This window comes from Euleptes europaea, chromosome 6, assembly GCF_029931775.1.
Source record: "Euleptes europaea isolate rEulEur1 chromosome 6, rEulEur1.hap1, whole genome shotgun sequence".
NCBI classification, from domain to species: Eukaryota; Metazoa; Chordata; class Lepidosauria; order Squamata; family Sphaerodactylidae; genus Euleptes; species Euleptes europaea.
The window spans coordinates 59,856,642-59,872,925 of NC_079317.1; the positions used below are offsets into that span (position 1 = coordinate 59,856,642).

Sequence of the window (16,284 nt, forward strand, 5' to 3'; positions counted from 1 at the left end):
AAAGACAACTGTGGACTAAGCCCAAGAGTGGGAGCAAGTATTAAGCATTTTTTTCTATTCCATAATTTGAATTGAGTTATAAATACAGGGATGAGAGTCAGTGTGGTGTAGTGGTTAAGGTTTTCGACTAGGACTGGGAAACCCAGGCTCATATCCCCACTCGTGCCAGCAGAGGCAGGCAGTGGCAAACCACCTCCCAAGGTCTCATGCCTTGAAAACCCTACAGGGTCACCATAAGTCAGCTGTGACTTGAGGGTGGGGAGAAATAAATACAGGAGTGTGGAATTAATTCTGTATTGCTTGTTACTTAAAAGGATCGGTCCAGCCTTAAAGAGAAAAGAAAAATCCATTATTATGGCAGAAACCCCCCCTTGAGTTCACATAACTGGTGCATTTGAATGAGTCTTCATTATTGTTTCTTCATTCCCAGCAGGAAGACAGACCACCCCTGACTTCCCAGCTCTCCAAGCCATCGGTCCCTACAGTTGCCTCCTCCACGGATATGCTCCACAGTAAGCTTTCTCAGCTCCGTGAGTCACGAGAACAATACCAGCACATTGATATGGACTCCAATCAGACCCACTCTTCTGGAACCACCACTTCTTCCTCCACAGCATCCAATATTGATGACTTGAAAAAAAGACTGGAGAGAATAAAAAGCAGCCGCAAGTGAAATGGCTTGAGAGCGCGGCTGTCGCAGAGCTGTTCAGCCTTAGTTTACTAAACTAGAAGTCTTCATAGCTAAAGTGGCCTCATGTAGGCCTCATGTATACAAACTGGTTTATGTGTATAATACTGTGGATCTTGGAGGAAGATCCAAGTCATTGTGGCACAAGTCTTTGTACATACTTTGCTTCTCTGTGAGCCTCTCTTGACTGTAGAAGACTGTCTGTGTATTAGTTTTAGTGTACAGGCCTGTAAACAACCATCCTCCTGGTCAATCCAGTTTCTAATAACTTGTTTTTATTTGTAAAGTTGTCCTATGTTTCCTAGCTCTTTACTCTTAGAAGCTCTCCAGTGGATGCTCTTTTAATTTTGTGCATTTGTTCTCCATATAATCCTTGAACCGTTTCTGTATGGGCGCATGGCATGAAATAACTAATTTAAGTGTCTTTTTGTAAATAAAGTTTGCATTAACTCTCTGGGAGCAACAGTGACTGTTGGTGGGAAAGGTCTGTCAGTGTTTCTAGATGCCAGCGACTTGGCATTTCTAAATCTGAGTGAATGGCTAAAGTCCCAGCAATAGCAGTGGATTGGTACACATTGAGGCTGTGTTCAGAAGTAAAGTCATTAAAAGTATAAGCACACTGCAGGTTGCTTTTGCCAGAGCCTCCTGAATGGTTTGGGGAGAAAGCTTTTTCTGACTGTCTGTTTTGAGGAATTGGTTTAATCCCTTTTGATATTAGAAACTTTTAACTTGAAAGATGAATTCAACATCCCACCTTCAAAACTGGACTGAGTTCTGATGACTTTCTGTTCCGCATTTTGTCATTATTGTACATGCTAGAACCTTAAATAATTAAATGTGCTCATTTTATCTAGCAAATTCCCAATTTAGTTGGCAATCATAAGCTGTTAAGGACTTCATATGACCTGTGATTGCTGCCGATGATTGAGAATGTCTCCTTAGGACACTGTTTCCTGATTGCTGGTGCTCTGAAGTGGGTGATATTTTGGTGAAAGATGAAGGTCAGGGGGTTTCCTGAATCTGTTGCTGCTTTTATGTATGTGTTATGCAGTGTAACATCTGTGTACCTCTTATGATCTGATTCACAGAACCTCCTTAGAATTTAAAGGTGTTTTTTTCTTTTGTGTTTTCTAGATCTTTCCCTGCTGCACCACTTTTGGCTGTTTTGAACTAAGTCATGTTGCAGCTTCGTAGTGGTAATCCTTTGAATATCAGTGCTTTCCCATGACTGACAGAGGCTTCATCTCATTTTCATTTTTTCACCAATGTTAGGCCTTGATATAGTGCTGTCTGTAACATACCTTCCAACTGTACCAAAACCACCAATTTGATTTGTATGGAAACCTCATAGACCACTGTGGTTTGTGTGTGCACTGATTTATAAATGCAGCCCACCATAAAGCGCTAGTGTACATGGGAGAATTCTGCTCATGTGCTCTGCAGTCTCTTTTTTTCTAATCTTGGGTTATCTCAGTTTATTCCTTTACAAACACTTATTGTAGGTAGGGCTGTAAAGAGTGAATTAGAATCCCTGGTCAGACCAGAGGGAAAATGGGCTGAATATTTAAAAGCTGCAAATCATCATTTGCTTGCATTGTGGTGTGCCTTGAAATGATGCAAAATGCTTGTGGTTTTCCAAGCCATTTTTTTTCTTGTGCGGTTTCAGAGCACAGTCCCTTTTGTAGCTGATGCCCTAGTCTTAATTTCATTCTATAGAAAAGCATTACGGTATTACCTACTGGGTCACTTCATTGATATGATAAATGCACTAATAATGACGGGTTGTGGCTGTTGGATACAATTTGTAAAATACTGTCCTAAATGAGACTTGGAAATGCAGTGAAGCTTCTGTGACAAACTTTCTGCTTTGTCTACAACAGCTCTTCCTCTCCTCAGTACAACATTGCAGGTTTCGTTTTATGGTACATGGTGTCCCTTTCAATACTGATTCAGAAATGCCCTATTTAGCTTAACATAAAAGCCAGTGGAAATATTTCTACAGAACGTTTGAATAAATGTTACATTTTACTACTAAAATTTCTCTGTACTCCCTGAATATTGGCGTTATAGCTTTGAAAAGTTCTCTTAAGAGAAATGGAACCAGTTTCCCTCTTTGCCAGTGACTGAGGAGGACGACATTTGCTTGATGTGGCTCTGGATTGTGTAGAGAAGAACATCCACTTTTAATGAGTGTAAACACATGATTTTAGCTGTAAATATTTATATAATTTGACATTCAAATTTTCTTTTTAATGGAGTCTCACTCAGTGAAGGAATGATTTCTGCTGTAGAAAAGGCTTGGCTGACAGCTCTGAAAATAGTGGGATCCATTGCTGCGCTTTCAGAAATGCTACCGTGTCTATTTCTTAATGGACAAAATAAAACCACATCCCGCCAACTGCTGTTAACAATCTGTTTGTTGCGCGGTTGCCCCTCATGTATCCGCCCATCAGTAATTCAGTGCAGAGTCTGGAGCTTGCCTGGCCGGTTCTACTTTTCCCTTCCTGAGTTGTACCAAGGTGCAAAGCTTCACCTTGACTACACTTAGCCAAGCGTAAATTTAAATTTGGGCACGGCATACATTATCCCTTTTGCAACATGCTTTCAGCCTCTTGGCATCTTGGGGGCACGGAAAGCAAAAATACTGATCTTATGCATACGTTACCCCCATGACCACTGGCTTGGGAAGGACGGTATGATCGGCAGTTTTACATGCTGATGATGCAACCAAGGAAGCAATTTAGAGAAGTATTTTCTTTTTTCCAACTAACCACACCACAAAGAACATAAGAACATAAGAAAGGCCCTGCTGGATAAGACCAAGGCCCATCAAGTCCAGCAGTCTGTTCACACAGTGGCCAACCAGGTGCCTCTAGGAAGCCACAAACAAGACGACTGCAGCAGCACCATCCTGCCGGTGTTCCACTGCACCCAAAATAATAGGCATGCTCCTCTGATACTAGAGAGAATAGGTATGCAGCATGACTAGTATCCATTCTAACTAATAGCCATGAATACTCCTCCATGAATATGTCCACTCCCCTCTTAAAGCCCTCCAAGCTGGCAGCCATCACCACATCCTGGGGCAGGGAGTTCCACAATTTATGCGTTGTGTGAAAAAATACTTTTATCTGTTTTGAATCTCTCGCCCTCCAGCTTTAGGAGATGACCCCGTGTTCTAGTATTATGGGAGAGGGAAAAAAACTTCTCCCTGTCCACTCTCTCCAAACCATGCATAATTTTATAGACCTCTATCATGTCTCCCCTTAGCTGCCTTCTTTCCAAGCTAAACAGCCCTTAGCATCCTAACCGCTCCCCATAGGACAGTTGCTCTAGTCATTTTGGTTGCTCTTTTCTGCACCTTCTCAAGCGCTGTAATATCCTTTTTTAGGTGTGGTGACCAGAACTGCACACAGTATTCCAAGTGTGGTCTCACCATAGATTTGTACAAGGGCAGTATGATGTCAGCAGTTTTATTTTCTATTCCTCATCTAATTATGGCCAGCATAGAATTTGCCTTTTTTACAGCAGCCGCACACTGGGTTGATATCTTCATTGAGCTATCCACTACCACCCCAAGATCCCTTTCTTGGTCTGTCGCTGCCAACATAGATCCCATCAGTGTATATGTGAAGTTGGGATTTTTTGCCCCAATATGCATCACCTTACACTTACATTGAATCTCATTTGCCATTTTAATGCCCATTCTTCCAGTATGCAGATAACATGTAAATTGGCCCTCAGTTTGCTGCCTGTAATTAGTGTCTTTTGTTTCTTTCACACCAAATTTGCTGCATGTCCTACTACAGCAGGCAATTGTTTGCATTCAGTAACTTTAAAACCGTTTAAGCCATTTTCTGTGCAATGTTTTGCAATAGCTGAATTCTGTGAGGCAACCTTTTTGCTTCTCTTCCTCTCCCCACCCCCGAAGCTGCAACAAGGACTACATCATGTGATTCTGCTTTGTTACTCTAAGTTAAACAAGGTCACAAATGCTGAACTTTCTATATTAAATTGCAATTCTATACACTTAAGGAATGGGTCTCATTGAACTTGGTGAAACCTACCTCTACCTCTGGTAAAATATACTTGGGCTCAGGCCACATAACAAAGAACTTCCTTATTTGAGCACACATATTCACTTGGCAACAGAACCATGACAACTTTATTTGTAATGTTTGTACTGCTTTACACAAATTCAATTCTTGCTCTTGGTACCAGAGTTGATTCTTGGTGCAGAATCTTTATTGGAGTTTGGCCAGATAAGCTTATCTTATGCTTTTTGTTACTATAATGTTTGCTTTGTAGACATACTTTTAAAATCTCGGTTGCCGGTTGAGATGAAAATCCTTTTAACTCCCATGTTTGTCGACAATTTTTTTCAGCCACTTCTTCAGGCGGAACACATGAGTATAGAATCCATATTTACCATCACGATCACAGCCTTCTCCCCATGAGACAATACCCACCTGATACCACCTGTTATCTTGTGGGTTCTGAAGGGCAAAAAATACAAGACTTATCAAGAGGAGAAAGTATATATGCTACAAAAATGCATAGGTCATAAGAATGAAAGGGTGAACGTCTGAGGCAGGACAGGGAAGTGCATGGGCCCAGAGAAAAGCTTTCAAATGTGATAGTGGGGACAGAATGCAGCTACTGATTCTCATTTATAAAAAGGAACTTCTCTTAAGGGTGTGTGGGCAATGGATGTTATAATCTTGGAAATGAGTGGAACGACTGAAGAAGCTTTCCAAGGGTCAAGAAGTAGGGCTTCAGTGTTCGACATAGCTTCTTGTCCTTAGCAGAATGAACTACTCAAAACAAGCAGGTGGAGATGTTTTACTTGCAGGACAAATATGGTGCAGCCTTTGCATCACTGGCCAGAGGCCATAAAGTGAGTAAAAAGGTCCTTGAATTAATTTAAAACTGGCAATTCATCTTTGGTCCTGGTGCAGCCCCACATTGGGACTGTGCTTGTGCGCAGGCCTGCCACTAGAAGATGTAATAGCTTGTGTAATATTGGTGTAATAGTTGAGCTCTCTAACTGATTCAGTACTGAACTTGATACAAAGGAAAGGTATCTGATCTACTGGATTGAACCTCTTTTGTTGACGTCTGCAAAAGAAGTCTAGTTTCATTTTAAAGATTTAACAGATTTTATTCCAGCGTAATAAATGTCTTTGACAGGCCATTGGACTGGTACATTATTTTTCTGCAACAGACTTAACAGCTTCTTCTCTGGAACTGCACTGTTTAAAAAGCTGATTTTATTGCATCACTGTAAACATCTCACGTACCTTCATGATGAATGGGCCCCCGCTGTCACCTTCACATGCATCCCCTCTCTTAGAGTCATCAGGACTGTACCCTAAAAAAGATGGAAGTCGGTCAGCTATGGTTGGCAACGAGGGATCTGCCCTGTACTTTTTCTAGTTTTCGCATTACTGTCTTTGTTACCTTTGATGTAAATTTAGTCAGCCCTGTGGTTGCCCTTTTGCCCCAAGCAACCACCAAGAAAGCTCTACCCTTGGCAACAAACACAGCTGCTCTGTGGTGTTTCCACATAAAACATTGGACTTGGCAGTGAGGATTTTTCTCGACAGTGGAATGGAAGGTATCCTGGAGTGGATTATGCCCCCCCCCCCAACTCCGCAGGCAGGGATAAGCAGATTATTTTGCACTGCTTCCATATCTGGTTGGGGGTGAGCCCAGTTCACACTTGCCAAGCTTCAAGTCTAGAGGAACTCCTTAGTTCTTTTGCTGAAATCATTCCCAGAAATTTCTCCCACCTTATGGGAGGGAAGGGATACCGTCCATTCCACTGATAAGAAGAAACCTTCGCAATAAGTTCAATGTTTTGTTCTTCCTCCACGGTGGAAGGAATACTGAAGTGGGATGTTGCATAGCTGAGTCATCCCAGGTGGGTAGGTTGCTGTGTGTCAGAGGAATTACTGGGGAACAACCTGCTGGAGGACTCTATTGCCAAAGGCTGCATCCACAGACCTGAAGGTATTCAATTTATAGTGTCTAACAAAGGTGGAGACTGATGTCAAGGTCACTGCTCTGCAGATTTCTATAACTGGAGCATTAGTAGAAGAAGCTGATGAAGTGGCTGTTGCCCTAGTGGAGTGTGCTGTGACTCCTTTGGGAGCAGGTAAGTGTTGCACCTTGTATGCTAAGAAGATACATGTCTTACAAGCAGTGAGTCCGTAGTTCTGAAGGCTTCTGTGCTTTATCTAAGGCCTTATTACTCTCCTTCCATCCATTTTGTGCTATCCCTTTTTGGAGTGTTCAGGTCATGGGCAGAATGGTGGTAGGTGGATTTCTTGGTCCTTATGGAAGGGAGAGGCCTGACCTGGATAGCCCAGGCCAGCCTGATCTCGTCAGATCTCAGAGGCTAAGCAGGGTTGACCCTCCCTAGTATTTGGATGGGAGACCTCCAAGGAATACCAGGGTCGTGGCGCGGAGCACAAATCTTGTCTTACTGAAAGGGCAGACAGTTCTGAGAGCCATCTCTCAGATGAGGTGGGCACCAGGAATGCAACCTTGAAGGAAAAGATCCTGAGAGGTACTGATTTGATTGGTTTGAACAGTGGTTGGAGTGGTGCCTGTAGAACTCTGTGTAGATCCCAAGAGGGGAAACGATGCTTGTGGGGGAGGGGTAGGAGGACCACCCCTTTGAGAAATCTTTTGATTTGGGCATGAGATGAGGGGGTATGCTGTGCCCTGTACAGATGACTGAGGCTAAGGCTGCGACCTGCCATCTTGGAGTATTGAGACACAGACCATGAGCAAGGCCAGTATGGAGGAACTGTAGCACCTGCCTGATTCCAGTTGTTGATGGACCACCTGTTGACTACCTACCAAGTTGTCTCATGAACCCTGTTGGTGGAGGATTTCCTGGAGGTGAGCATAATGGCTATAACTTCAGGAGGGTGTCCGTGTCTTTCTAGGGCCCACCTTTCAACTGCCATGTGGACAACTAGAGCCAGGCTGGATATGGATGTAGGAGAGGGCCCTGCATGAGACTGGCATGGGCCAGAGGGGTGGTTCTGGGAGGCCAGGCTGACATCATGACCAGTTCTGAGAACCATGGTAATCTTGGCTAGTATGGAATGATGAAGATTACTTCCGCTCCCTCGCTGGGAACCCTATTCAGTATTCTTGATACTAGAGGCAGTAGGAATGCATATAGGAGCCCCTAAGGCCACCTGGCTGTGAGTATATCCTGCCCCTCTGCTCCCTCTGTCCTGAATCTGGACAGGAACCTGGGAACCTTGTGATTTGCTGATGACTCAACGAGGTCCAGGACTGGGGCATCCGGATTCCTGGTCACCACCCAGAACACTTGGGGTTTGGTGCCCGCTTGGTGGGATTGACATCCTGGCAGCTGAGCCAGTCTGCTTTTAGGTTGTAGACCCCTTGGAGGTACTGGGTCTGTAGGGAGGCTGTGTAGGTCTCCACCCAGTGAAGGGAGTGAAGGGTTTGACATAGGAGTTGGCTGTGATGTTGTAGTGAGCACCCTCCCCTGTGGTTGAAAGGCCAGCAGTGCCATTTGGATGGCTCTGAGCACTAGCTAATTTATGCTGTGCCTGGGTCTGGAATGGATCCACTTGCCCTGCACCAAAAGATGTTGACAGTGGGCTCCCTGGCCCTGTAGGCTGGCATCAGTTGTTATTTGCTCTCAGGGAGGTTGCATGAAGGGAGTTCGCTTTGTGAGGTTGTCCCTTTTTGTCTACCACCACAGGAAGGAGGCATTGGCTGTAAAGGCTGAGGCTCTCTTAATCTTTAGGGCTTGTTAAAGACTGGCTGCCCTGACCTGGATGGTCCAGGCTAGCCTGATCTCGTCAGCCCAGGTCAGCTCTGGTTAGTATTTGGATGGGAGTCCACCAAGGAATACCAGGGTTGCTGTGCAGAGGAAGGCACTGGCAAACCACCTCTGTTAGTCTCTTGCCATGAAAACCCCAAAAAGGGGTTGCCATAAGTTGGCTGCGACTTGACGGCACTTTACACACACACAAAGACTGGCTAGGTCTGGGTTTGACTTCTCCAACAGCTCATCAGTCCAAAGAACCGCTGCTGTAGTAAAGACAGAGGCTGATAAGCTGGCTGTGAGGAGCTGTGGCTCAGTGGAAGAGCATCTGCTTGGCATGCAGAAGGTCCCAGGTTCAATCCCTGGCATCTCCAGTTAAAGGGACTAGGCAGGTAGGTGATGTGAAAGACCCCTGCCTGAGACCCTGGAGAGCCGCTATCGGTTTGAGTAGACAGTACTGACTTTAATGGACAGAGGGTCTGATTCAGTATAAGGCAGTTTCATGTGGTCATGCGATGGTTAAAGCTGAGGCTTCGTGAGCCTTCTTAAGAGAGAGCTCATTCTTCCTGTCTGCAGGGTCCTTGAGGGCATTGCCTCCATCCTTGGAGAGCACTGCCTCTGAAAGAAGACCTGTTACTGGGGCATCCATTAAAGGAATTTGAAGAATATTCATAGTGGCAGCCATGAGAGAATAAAGCTTCCTGGCCATGGAATGCAGGCTCCTGTTTCCTCTGGGCACAGCCCATTTGCCTCTCAGATTTTCTTTAAAGGAGTCTGAAAAGGGCACAATAGACAGGGTCTGAGGAGATTGGTGAAAATCCTGGTGTCCCCTTATTAGAGGTGGATTATGCTGTCTGTAGCACCTCAGTGGAGAATTTCACCTTGGCTAGAAGACAGTAAAGTGTCACTAGGTAATTGTTTACTGCTGTTTAGGATAACAAGAGTCAATTACTTTCCAGCTGCAACAGAATCAAATGGACTAGTTCTCTTCCCTTACATTGAAGGAGCTGCTTGTTTGAGTCACTTGGAGGGCTTTGCTCTATTCTTTCAAGACCCATAACATGCATGCAACGAAACCTAAATCACACCAGTTTTTATTACATAAAAGAAAGGATCAAATGCTTAGGAAAACTCACCTGCACAGAACATATTGTCTGTGATTTTAATTTTGGTTGATGCCTTACAGGTGTCTCGGTCTACAATGGGGAGGTTCACCAACTGCAGATAGGTGGGCAAGGCATTACTGCTAGAGCCCCAGGTCTCAAAAAGGTTTCCCCAACCAGTCACACGTCCTTTGTACCCTGTCAATAGCAGGCTGTAGAAAAAGATTAGGTGGCATCACTGCAGAAAAAGGTTACAATTTACAAGAAAATTAACTCTCATTAGAATCAGCCTTTAAATAAGAGTCTATTTTATTTAAATTTACTGGTTCTACATTACAAAATACATGGCAGACAAAACTGGTTTAACAAAAACTTATTCTAGCCTAAGCCTTTGTGGACTAGAACCCACTTCTTCAGATGCAAGATGTTGATGGGTAGGATGTGTCTTCAGCAACCCTAGCAGGTCCATATGGGTCCAGTCCAGCACCCATATGGACCTGCCTGGGGTACAGCAGACACAGAAAGTCTATACACACTCGCAGGGAGTCGTCACCAGCCTCTGCAGAGGAAATGGGTCAGGCAGCCATCCAGCGTTCAGTTCACTTGCTTACAAAACCATTTAGGGAGAACAAATTCTTTTCTACAGCATTTATGCCTCTAGTGCTGAAAGAAGTCTTAAACATATATCAGCAAGGAGAATTTTAGTTTTGTCCTGTTGCAAAGGGATGCTCTGGTTTGTATACTTGGAGTGATGTATGTGGTCTTCCCTCCCCTCCTTATATCCATTGTGGTGTAGTTGTGAGAGTGTTGGATTAAGATCTGGAAGACTCAGGTTCAAATCTCCACTCTGCCATGGAAGCTTGCTCTGTGACCATGGGCCAGCTTAACCTACCTCATAGAGTTGTTGTGATGGTTAAATGCAGAGAAGAACTATGTAAACTGCTTTGAGTCCCCATTGGGGAGAAAGTAGTGTATATAAATGAAATAAATAATATTTTACAACACCCCTGTAACATTGATCAGGCTGAGAGATGGTGACTGGACCAAGGTCACCTAATAAGAAAGAATAGAGTTTTGAGAGATAGGATTCTGGTCTATGCTATACCTCACTGGCAGTCTATATTCCATTAGTAAAGACTGTACATTGAGCAGGAAGGAAGAAGGGAGGATTTGCATTTAAAGGTACTTTGCAAGACAGCCTGGGCCTTCCAGTACAAATGTTGTCTTCCCTTCAGTAAGGTTGTAATAATATGCATGCTTTTTTCTTTTTCTTTTTTGAGAATAAGCCTAGTTAGGATCCTTGGGATTTACTTCCAAGTAAACACAATTAGGAATAGACTATTATTTAGGTAGAGCGTTACATTTTCTGACAGTGTTTCCTTTTTAAGATATTTCTAATAGCTCTATCCTTGACAGATTGTATTTTTTTAGTTAGGAAAACATTACAGATTTTGCTACAACTAGAAAGTTTGGTGGATTACATTCCTCCCACAACAAAGACCCTGGTGGTCCCTTCCAACTCTATGATTCTATGAAAGAGATCCAGTTCTATTTATCTGCCTTGTTCTGTTGATGGCAGCTCACAATCGGATAGCAAAGAGTAGCTACCCCTTAGCATCTTGTTCCTTTGGAGGGAAGGATAGAAATATTTTAAATGAATACAAAAGTACCAAATTTTTCTTCTCCCACACCGGCTGCCACTCCAGGACTGGAAAGATAATAGTTTGTGGTATTCATACCACAGGTTTTACTTGAAGTTTGTTCACTGTCCCCCAAGATTTAGAAGTCTTGTAACTGAACAGAGCACTTGGGGTTGCTCATCGTCACAGAATCATTTTGGATGGGGATCTTTCCATAAAAACCACAAAAACCCTGTCCAGAGGTTTCTGGTCCCACCCCTTCCATTCAGTCTTCTCACCTTTGCACAGTCTCTTTGGTGGGCAAGCAGATTGGCTGGATGTAGTCGCTGAAAGGAACAGGCTTCCTCAAGCGCAACAGGGCGATGTCCCGATCGAGATTCTCCTTCCAGTTATATTTGGGGTGGATAACGATTTTGTCCAGCAAGGCGATTTTTTCCATAGTCCTCTCATGTCTGCAAGGTTCCCAAAGAAGGAGAAAAGCAATTGCAGCATTTAAATAGTGACATCAGAATACTTTTCAACAGACCCTCATTGCTTTCAACACTCAAGTCCAATGGGCAGCTGATTAAAGCTCTCTTTCTCACAAAGGACTTTGAAAGTACAAAAGGTACAGACTTTGTATTGAGGGGAAATTAATAATGGTAGCCTTGTTCTGGAAGGGTTTTCTTCCTGTCAAGAGATGTGATGATGCCTAGAGACATGATTTCCATCAGTGTCCCCTGGTAGGCTTCCCTTTGTCTATTATGACAATTAATCGCTTGATTGATTAAAAAATACCCCTTTGCAGTGCTTACATTTTCCTGTTATGTTTGCCAATTCTCACAACAAGGTCATCTGCCGTGAAATTCTTGTCCCAGGGTGGGTAGAAGATACAATGAGCAGCCGTCAGGATCCAGCGGTCACTGATGAGGCTGGCACCACACAGCAACTCTTGAGGGCTTTTCCTGAACAGCATCACTTGCCTGGAATATAGTCACGCAAAGCACCCAGGGCCAGTGGTTTAACAGATGCATGAAAGAGAAAGACGGGCTGCAGACAGACTTGTCTCTGCTCTGGCAGGCTACTATGCAAAAGAGGAATAAGGCAGAAAAACACTCTGCAAAGGCTTCTTCCCGGGGCTGCTATGGCAGCTAGACCATAAGCACTGACCAATACTACCTGTGTGGTCCTGAGAAGAGAAGAGACATGGTTGGGGAGGACACTTACCAAGGAGCACTGCCTAATTGAGCATCTTGTCCTTTTACAATTCGGCCACCCATGGATTCTAAGAGCTCCGCCTCAAAATCGTCAGCGATCTTCCTCTTCTCAAACAAGGGACGGAGACCACAGTCTGGAAATAAAGTCCCATCCACCTATCAGTGCCCACAATTACAGGCTCCTCTTCTATGAACCAACATAGAAAAGGATGGGATGAAACAGACATAAATAGAACAAAATACTTAAGTGGGAAGTGCACAGACTGAGAGTCTCTATATCTTGAATTGTGGAGTAATGGGAGTTGATACAGGGTACCAGTTTTGATCTTTGCTCCTAAATAGGCTCATGGAGAAAGGGGGGGGAGTCTCAAAACACTAAAATGATGGAATTTTACTACTAAGCATGTATACAATGTTATTTATTTATTTTAAGTTTGCAAGCGTGCCAATTCTGAGTGCTAGCTGATCAGATGGTGGCAGGATGGTGCTGCTGCAGTCGTCTTGTTTGTGGCTTCCTAGAGGCACCTGGTTGGCCACTGTGTGAACAGACTGCTGGACTTGATGGGCCTTGGTCTGATCCAGCAGGGCCTTTCTTATGTTCAGATTATACTGTGGGATCATTTTCTCGTCTTATGTTAAAGCACAATGAGAAATTCTGACTGAATACAACTATCATGGCCCTTCAAGCCCTACAATGATCTTGCTAATTCTAAATCTTTTGCTGCTGAAAACCAAGACTGAGGATTGGATCCAACCAATTTTTTTCACTCAGCCCCACCCAATTCCCATCCTTAGTACAGCCTCCATCACACATGGCTTTTGTTCATGCAGATCCGATAATCCCCAGCACAGCCTTTTTGACAGTCAAATGGAACCCCCTCCCTCGTTTTTCACCAGAGGAAAAACTGGTTGGCTCCAATCCAGACAATAGTTTTTCAGATAACAAAAGGCAAGTTTAGACGATGGATCAATGAACTCATTCGTCTCACTTTTATCATTAGCAAATAGTTTTTAAAGCTTCTGGTATCATTTCAAAGTCTCAAAAACAAACCTATTTGACCAAAGGTGACAGTGAGACAAAAGAAATATTTGTGTAAATGTGAAAAAGAAAGCATCGCTCACAACACTTTGCACTCTCTCCAGTCCCTTGCATCATCGTGTCTATACATCAGGGCTGAATGGAGTCTCAGGGTTGACTCAAAGTTGTACCTTACTGTCAATCCACAGGGCTGTGTCATGATTATGTAACAATTCCTAGTCATGTGTAGAACATAACAAGTGAGAATTCTATGCAAGTAGAAACTGTAGAGCCAGAGTGGGTAGTGGTTAAGAGTGGTGGAGTCTAATCTGGAGAACTGGGTTCCATTCCCCACTCCTCCACATGAAGCCTGCTGGGTGACCTTGGGCCAGTCACAGAACTCTGTCAGCCGATGAGGAGGCAGGCAATGCCAACCCACCTTTGAACATCTCTTGCCTTGAACACCCTACGAGGTCTCCATAAGTCAACTGTGACTTGACGACACTGTTCAGTGTAGAAACCCTGGGAAGCTGCAATTGAGCCTTTTTATCCAACAGTGCTACACTCTGATAAACAAATGCAACAAATAGCAGTAGTAATTGCAGAAGTAGTAGGCCACAGTGTGAACCAATGTCAGGATTAGAGAATTTTCTAAAATTGACACATTGAGCTCTATAGAAGATGATACATTTCTTGGTGCAAAGTGAAACGGATAGGTTGCCAACTTTTTATTGGCTCTAGTTGTGTGCCTTTAACAGCAAGCTGGCTTCCAGAAATCGGGCAGGTAAAGCTTTTCCCCATGTGTTTCTTTCTCTGACTTCAAGAAATACCTTCTGTTGCTTACTTTCTGCTTCTCAGAGTGCTGTTAAAGGTATAGGACTAGAGACACTTAAAAAGCCAACAACCAAAACACTAGCAACAAGCAACACTGCTTCAGTCCCTATATCTGAATTAAGGAGGTCTTAAGGTGCAGGAGTCATTGAGGGAAGAAGATCCAGCCTTGCTGTTGCCCCTTTTGGCTGAGCTTGGCCCTATTTCTCACCTGCTTCACCTTGGCCAAATGTCTTAGCGTCAAAGAAAAGTTCACGTTGTTGGACAACTGTACGGCCTCCTATTAATTCATCCGCATCCTCTGGAGAGTTTTCTGAAAAAGATGGAGTTGAGGGTGGAGAGAAACGGAGAAAGACCTTGGTTTGCAGAAGCATCACTCACCCAATCCTATTCTCACTTTACATCTCCTTTTCCAAACACTGGCCACCCGGGGTGTGATTTCATTTACTTATTTAAAACATTTCTATGATGACTTCTCCCCCCACCCACAGCTCAGTGCCCCCAAGGTAGTAAGATCCAAATCTGTTGAACAAACATCCTTTATTAAAAACCACTGCACACCAAAATTACATACATGCCTCTCACTCATTTGGACTGAGCATTCCACTAGCTCATCTTCAGATCCTCCTAACTCTTTTCTCATTATCACAAAAACAGACACCTGTCTCTTGCAGGCTCCTCACCACAGTAGTGCAAGTCACAGTATTCAAAGGTGATATTTGGATGGTCTACATAGCACCAGACGCCTTCGTCATCATCATCGGGGTTGCGACAATAGTTCTCCAGGAGATGTACATCTTGTAGGAAGGATGCGCTGCGGCTTAGCTGCCTTGCTTTTTCAGAGGCCCACGGCAAGCACTGCTCCCCAGAGAGGGTGACAGAGAGGGTCCCGGTATACCCCAGCCCATGATCAGCTTCACAGTGCTGGTGCTGCTTCTGTATGTCTTCTTGTTTAATTCTTGGAGTAAATGGAACTGTGGTTCGGTTCTCACCTAAAAAGAGAAGCACAGTAACCATGAATGTTAGGAAAAGGCTATTATGGGTTCTGCAGTTACACATACATTTACTGCTGGAGCAGTATCAAAATTTATGCCTCACATTTCTGCCCTCACAAGGGCCACCCATGCCGTTAACAAATTAAAACACACATAGTAAAATCACATCTTAAAACCAACCAAAAACAATGACAACGAATCATTAAAGCAATTAAAATCAGAGCTAAAATATGAAGACATAAAAACAATTAGGACAATGGGCAGGAAAGAGGCATCCCTGAGGGAACATAAAAAGAAACAAAGACATCTTCACCCATTGGCAGGAGATGACAACCGAAGGGTACAGACAAACCTCCCTGGGGGGAGAGCTCCAGAGTTTTGGTACCCAGCTTACTATGAACCTTATATTCACCCTAAGTAAATCTGGAGCTTTGAGCAGCACATCCATTAGCCATGGTAATCTATTACAGCAAAGATAAAGGACTCTTGTGGCACTTAAACCTTAATTTTCCCCTGAGAGCTGATTTTGTCAGATGCAAAGGTTATCGTCATTGCATTCTGGGCTCCCAAATATCCTTGGGCCACATGCTGGGCTTCCATTTGAGCCACAGATCACCAGAATTCAGACTTGGAACCAGTTCTGAATGCCAAGGCTTAGCCCTATACTATGTGAAATAACAATAAGGGAAGAACATATATTAACAATGGGCCTCAATCCCTGCTTTTCCCTCTCCTCTGTCATGAACCATTCACCTGAGGGAGTACATCCATCTATGTACAAGTTCTGACTACAACAACTACACTGGGCCATGCCTCAAAGGTAGGTCACAGATACCAGTCTTTCATGAGTTGCTTCTGTGCTCCACAGGAGAAGTAATTGGCTCCGTTCAGGCGTATCAACTACAGTTAGTTTGTGAAACCAGATTTCTGCACAGAGATGATCACTTAATTCTCTCTAAATAAACACACACATAACCCATACATTTCAGTAAAGGCA

The 16,284-nt window shown here is 43.8% G+C and overlaps 2 protein-coding genes across 5 annotated transcripts in view; one reads left to right on the forward strand and one right to left on the reverse strand.

Annotated features, from left to right (window-relative positions):
* CKAP5 (cytoskeleton associated protein 5) overlaps positions 1-1,270 on the forward strand; it is an 83,496-nt gene extending 82,226 nt beyond the window's left edge. For 2 of the 4 annotated variants that reach the window (XM_056851215.1, XM_056851213.1), the window contains one exon: positions 431-1,270. In XM_056851215.1, coding sequence (XP_056707193.1) covers positions 431-673 — 243 coding nt within the window. In that variant the 3' untranslated portion in view covers positions 674-1,270. The remainder of the gene's footprint in view (positions 1-430) is intronic. The other 2 variants (XM_056851212.1, XM_056851214.1) reach the window with 2 other exon arrangements.
* A 3,640-nt stretch (positions 1,271-4,910) lies between these two features.
* The window catches only part of F2 (coagulation factor II, thrombin), a 32,369-nt gene continuing 20,995 nt past the window's right edge, over positions 4,911-16,284 (reverse strand). The window contains exons 8-15 of the mRNA XM_056851911.1: positions 14,976-15,284; positions 14,504-14,605; positions 12,454-12,577; positions 12,042-12,209; positions 11,526-11,699; positions 9,641-9,819; positions 5,989-6,059; positions 4,911-5,184 (exon numbers count right to left, since the gene is read on the reverse strand). Coding sequence (XP_056707889.1) covers positions 5,041-5,184; positions 5,989-6,059; positions 9,641-9,819; positions 11,526-11,699; positions 12,042-12,209; positions 12,454-12,577; positions 14,504-14,605; positions 14,976-15,284 — 1,271 coding nt within the window. The 3' untranslated portion in view covers positions 4,911-5,040. The remainder of the gene's footprint in view (positions 5,185-5,988; positions 6,060-9,640; positions 9,820-11,525; positions 11,700-12,041; positions 12,210-12,453; positions 12,578-14,503; positions 14,606-14,975; positions 15,285-16,284) is intronic.